Raw genomic sequence first — 4,966 nt, forward strand, 5'->3', positions numbered from 1 at the left:
AGGGGAGAAAATCCTTTTGCCAAAAACGCACGCTAGCTACCAAGAACGTATGCATTTAGGCATGTGAAGTTGTGAGGGTATGAGGTAGTCCAGCAGTGGACGCGCTTTTTTGTCTGGCCACTGCATAAAACCACTTGTGTAGACACACAGAAATAGGCGACCAGATTTCCCATAATATGAACTGGCAAAAGCAGCACAAAATGATGCTGGTATGAACCTTCTTTATTCGCTGGCCAGAAAGACGCAGTGGAAAATCAAGAAAGTTGGGCCATTTCTAGCCCTTGGGCAAGGCTGCAATCCTCTAGGAAACGGCCTATTTCCGCAGGTGCTCATGCCACTGTCCCCAAGCCCAACCTAACCCCACTGAGCTGATCCACTTTCAGTTAATATTTATTTTTCCATCATGCTAAAAAACAAGTAGAATAATGGCAATAAAATAGTTTATGAAACAGCATCATTTGTTGAGGCTTTTGAGAGGGCCCTTTTGCCAGTATAAAACTAGCACGCACCCTCACCGGCTTCACCAGGCTTCAGCAGTCTCAAGAGCCTCCTCCCATCCGCTTTGCCTGGAGGAAAGAAATTGTCTGAACCTTTCCTCCACTTACTAGCCTTTCTTCCTCCCCGTTGCCGCCATGAGGGCTCTCTTTGCATGGTGCGCCCTCCTCCTGGCGTGCGGCGGCCTGCTGCATTGCGCGGAGGCGGCCAAGGCCCGGCACCTCAAGTGGGAGGTGGGCCACATGTTCTGGTCGCCGGACTGCGAGGAGAAGGTGCTCATCGGCATCAACGGCCAGTTCCCCGGCCCCACCATCCGGGCCAAGGCCGGCGACACCATCGTCGTCGAGCTCAAGAACGGGCTGCACACCGAGGGCGTCGTCATCCACTGGCACGGCGTCAGACAGGCGAGTGATTAACCACGGCATGAGCACACCGTCACTGCCTTGTCTCTTCCCCGTTGCATGCTGCTAGCAGATTTTTGTTCTTTTGCTGACCTTTATGTTGTCCTGACATTTCATGAACAAAAATCATGGCAGATTGGAACGCCGTGGGCGGACGGCACGGCCGCCATCTCCCAGTGCGCCATCAACCCCGAAGAAACCTTCACTTATCGGTTCGTCGTCGACAAGGTACCTCCACTGTCCAAATCACCTACATGACGCACACCATAGTTGCTGCCAAGAAACTGAAATTAATCGCAACATTAGTTTCAGTAACCGTTGCAAAACTTTCTCCTTTTCCTTCTTTTTAGTTTGACTTGTGACTTGTGATTGACCCATGGATGGTTCATGGCTGCAGCCGGGGACATACTTCTACCACGGGCACTACGGCATGCAGAGGGCGGCAGGGCTGTACGGCTCTCTGATCGTGGATGTGGCGGACGGGGAGGAGGAGCCGTTCAAGTATGACGGCGAGCTGAACCTGCTCCTCAGCGACTGGTACCACGACAGCATCTACAACCAGATGGTTGGCCTCTCCTCCAGCCCCATGAGATGGATCGGCGAGCCCCAGGTAACTGTTAAAACCACACTAATGCTCTTGCTATATACTGTATGTTTTGCTATGTCTGCTTCAGCAAGATGCAGTTTTCACCGTAGACAAAGGGTATTTTGGTAGGTTGGATTTACAGCCAGGACAGTCCAAAATGCACTCTTTCAAGTAGAATTTAAAACACAAAAACGACAAATGGCACTGGGAGATCGGAGCCCGTCCATCTGATTTGGATGATCTTGGAAAGGGCAATTGGTTTGTCCTCTTCTTGAAATTTAAAATGCAAGTGCACTAGAAAAGTTCAGCTAGCTGGTGAATTGGGCGCTTTAGATGATCACATAAAGAGCAATTTAAAATTTAAAATGCAGTTGTTGGTGCAGCATACCTATGTATGCAGGGTAGTCCTCCCTCCGTCCCAAAATAAGTGACTCAACTTCGGACTAATTTTAATACAAAATTATACTCAAATTGAGACACTTATTTTGAAACAAAGGGAGCATAAAGCATGGCTACTGTTTATTTGTTATGAAAACACTTGCTCTTGTGAGTTGAATAGCGGTTTAGGATAAAAATCCTGGATTGCCAGGCTAGTCACTAAAGCTAAGCAGAGCATGGCCTCAAAGACCCCAGCTGATGGTGATAAACTGATGATGCACACACTCAGCTTTCTCATCAGGACCAGAAAGCTTACATGCATCCAGGGCCAACTGTGGTGATGAGAAAGGCAAAAGAAATGGAACCCACCCCATTGGGCTTCCTAGAAAGAAGCACTCACACTTCAAAAAGTAAAAGAGACACACACCATGTATAGGACCCTTTGTAGGCTCAAGACCAGTATCATATCTGTGCTAATGCCTAAAGTATCAGAGCAGATCATGTTCCTATGCACAGCACACACACACATTACAAATTTTCTGAAGAAAAGGTTGGGGGTGACACAAGGCCACATGATTTTCAGAGGGGACACTTGTGGTCATGTGCCACCAAAAAGCATCCATGCAAGGACCTTTTCTCTCTTGATCTTGGAAACATCTGCCCGCCTGCCTGGGCAGATGCATGATGCAGAGCAGAGGTGATGTGGTATTTTTTTGAAAAAAGTTACAGAGGGTACAGTGACCCTAGGTGGCACTCCCACATTATTGTGTGGGGAGCTTTGGCTTGGCCACTGGGTGGTCAGGGAAAGAGTCAAGCCAACATGAGTGCATCCCACACTGACAGTGGTACTTTTTTTTTCTTGTGCGCACAAAGCACATGTGTGCATGTGTTGGGGAAGGCAGCCCAGCAAGAACAGTGACATGTCACTGCTGGTTCACAAGCACCATGAGCATCTGCTGGAGTGTTTGAAAATTGATGTGTTGATTTTAACACAGCCGAAAGACAAGTGGAAGTGTTCGCTAAGATATTGGGCAATGACACAGCACTGTAATCTGAATCTCTGGTCACCTTGGTAATAATCCAGGCGACACTTTGCCTTGGTAGATGTTGCTATCTTCGTGTAGTTTTTAACTTTTTATTATGTCAGACGCTGTTTGATGTCGAAATTGTCTGGAGATTCTGCCTGGATTTCTTTGGGCTAACGGCACGCACCGTGTGTTCTTGTTGTGCTGCAGTCGTTGCTGATCAACGGTAGGGGGCAGTTCAACTGCTCGCTCGCGGCGGCGCACACGCCGGGCACCAAGCAGTGCACCGCCGGCGGCAACAGGCATTGCGCACCGGTGATCCTCCCTGTCCAGCCCAACAAGACCTACAGGCTCAGGATCGCCAGCACCACCTCGCTGGCCTCCCTCAACCTCGCGATCGGGGTAAGCAAATCCGAGACGAGCTGATTCCAAGATAATAAAACAGTATAAACTGTGCAGTGTGCAGAATCCTGAAGCAATGTCGGATGCTTGCGCCATTGTTTAATCCGGTGAGGTTTTTTATTGTTCAGAATCACAAGCTGACGGTGGTGGAGGCCGACGGCAACTACGTGGAGCCGTTCGTGGTGGACGACATGGACATCTACTCCGGCGACAGCTACTCCGTCCTGCTCACCACCGACCAGGACCCGTCGTCCAACTACTGGGTCAGCATCGGCGTGCGCGGCCGGGCGCCCAAGACGGCGCCGGCCCTGGCGCTCCTGAACTACCGGCCCAACCGCGGGTTCAAGCTGCCGGCCATCGCGCCGCCGGTGACCCCGGCGTGGAACGACACGGCGCACAGCAAGGCGTTCACGACCCAGATCAAGGCCCGCGCCGGCACGCCCCCGCCGCCGGCGACGTCGGACCGGCGCATCGAGCTGCTCAACACGCAGAACAAGCTGGACGGTCACATCAAGTGGTCCATCAACAACGTGTCCCTGGTGCTCCCGGCGACGCCGTACCTGGGCTCCCTGAAGCTGGGGCTCAAGACGGCGCTGGCCGCGGCGCGGCCGGCGGACACGTTCGGGCGCGCCTACGACGTGACGCGGCCGCCGCACAACCCCAACACGACGACGGGGGACAACGTGTACGTGCTCCGCCACAACACCACGGTGGACGTGGTGCTCCAGAACGCCAACGCGCTGCAGCACAACGTGAGCGAGGTGCACCCGTGGCACCTGCACGGGCACGACTTCTGGGTGCTCGGGTACGGCGAGGGCGCGTACAGGGGCGACGCCGCCGACGCGGCGAGGCTGAACCTGGCGAACCCGCCGCTGCGGAACACGGCGGTGATCTTCCCGTACGGGTGGACGGCGCTGCGGTTCGTGGCGGACAACCCCGGGGTGTGGGCGTTCCACTGCCACATCGAGCCGCACCTCCACATGGGGATGGGGGTCATCTTCGCCGAGGCCATCGACCGCGTCGGGAAGGTGCCCAAGGAGGCCGTCTCCTGCGGCGCCACGGCCACCGCGCTCATGAACGGCGACCACCTCTGATCGTGAGTCGGCCGTGAGCCCTTTATGAGAGCCTGGCTTTGGCCTCTCCGTCTTGTGCGATTGAAGCGTTTGGTTACTGATGATTAGCGAGGGTTCTTCCATTTTTCCCTTTTCTTGAGGGTTCTATTTTCCCTTCTTTGCTGTATTGTTAGGGAGTGAGATTGTATTTGTTAAGTGCTTCTGATTTGTTGGGGTCATGGATTGCAATGCAAACAATGGTTTGCTCGGCATTAATGTGCACTCCAAGGTTCCATCTTAGAATTCAAGCTCTGCCTACGCGGTCTCGTTTGCAGGTTCACGAGAGGATGCCACGACTGAGGAACTCCAAACCCGAAACCTTATCGCCACAAACACTCGTGCCGAGCCGGCCATCCAAAACTATCCCCTAAATATCGGCTCATAACGGTTAATTTAAAATTCAAAACCATCACGGAATCACGTTAGCCCCAATCACAATAAAAAAAAGACAGTATGCATAGTTTCTTTATGCCCGATCACAACAGAATATCAGTCCGGCAGTCCATACAAAAAATTGGATTTTCTATCCTGATGGACTGGCAATACAAGCCTCCACGTTCAATCTGT

The 4,966-nt window shown here is 52.5% G+C and overlaps 1 protein-coding gene across 1 annotated transcript; it reads left to right on the forward strand.

Moving 5' to 3' along the window:
* Positions 1-537: 537 nt before the first annotated feature.
* On the forward strand, positions 538-4,639 carry LOC119329827 (L-ascorbate oxidase-like). The gene is made up of 5 exons (XM_037602921.1): positions 538-899; positions 1,032-1,124; positions 1,294-1,506; positions 3,096-3,287; positions 3,416-4,639. The coding sequence occupies exons 1-5, from the start codon at positions 633-635 to the stop codon at positions 4,379-4,381; spliced, it is 1,731 nt and encodes a 576-aa protein (XP_037458818.1). The 5' UTR covers positions 538-632; the 3' UTR covers positions 4,382-4,639.
* The last annotated feature ends 327 nt before the right edge of the window (positions 4,640-4,966 follow it).

This window comes from Triticum dicoccoides, chromosome 7A, assembly GCF_002162155.2.
Source record: "Triticum dicoccoides isolate Atlit2015 ecotype Zavitan chromosome 7A, WEW_v2.0, whole genome shotgun sequence".
Taxonomy (NCBI): domain Eukaryota; kingdom Viridiplantae; phylum Streptophyta; class Magnoliopsida; order Poales; family Poaceae; genus Triticum; species Triticum dicoccoides.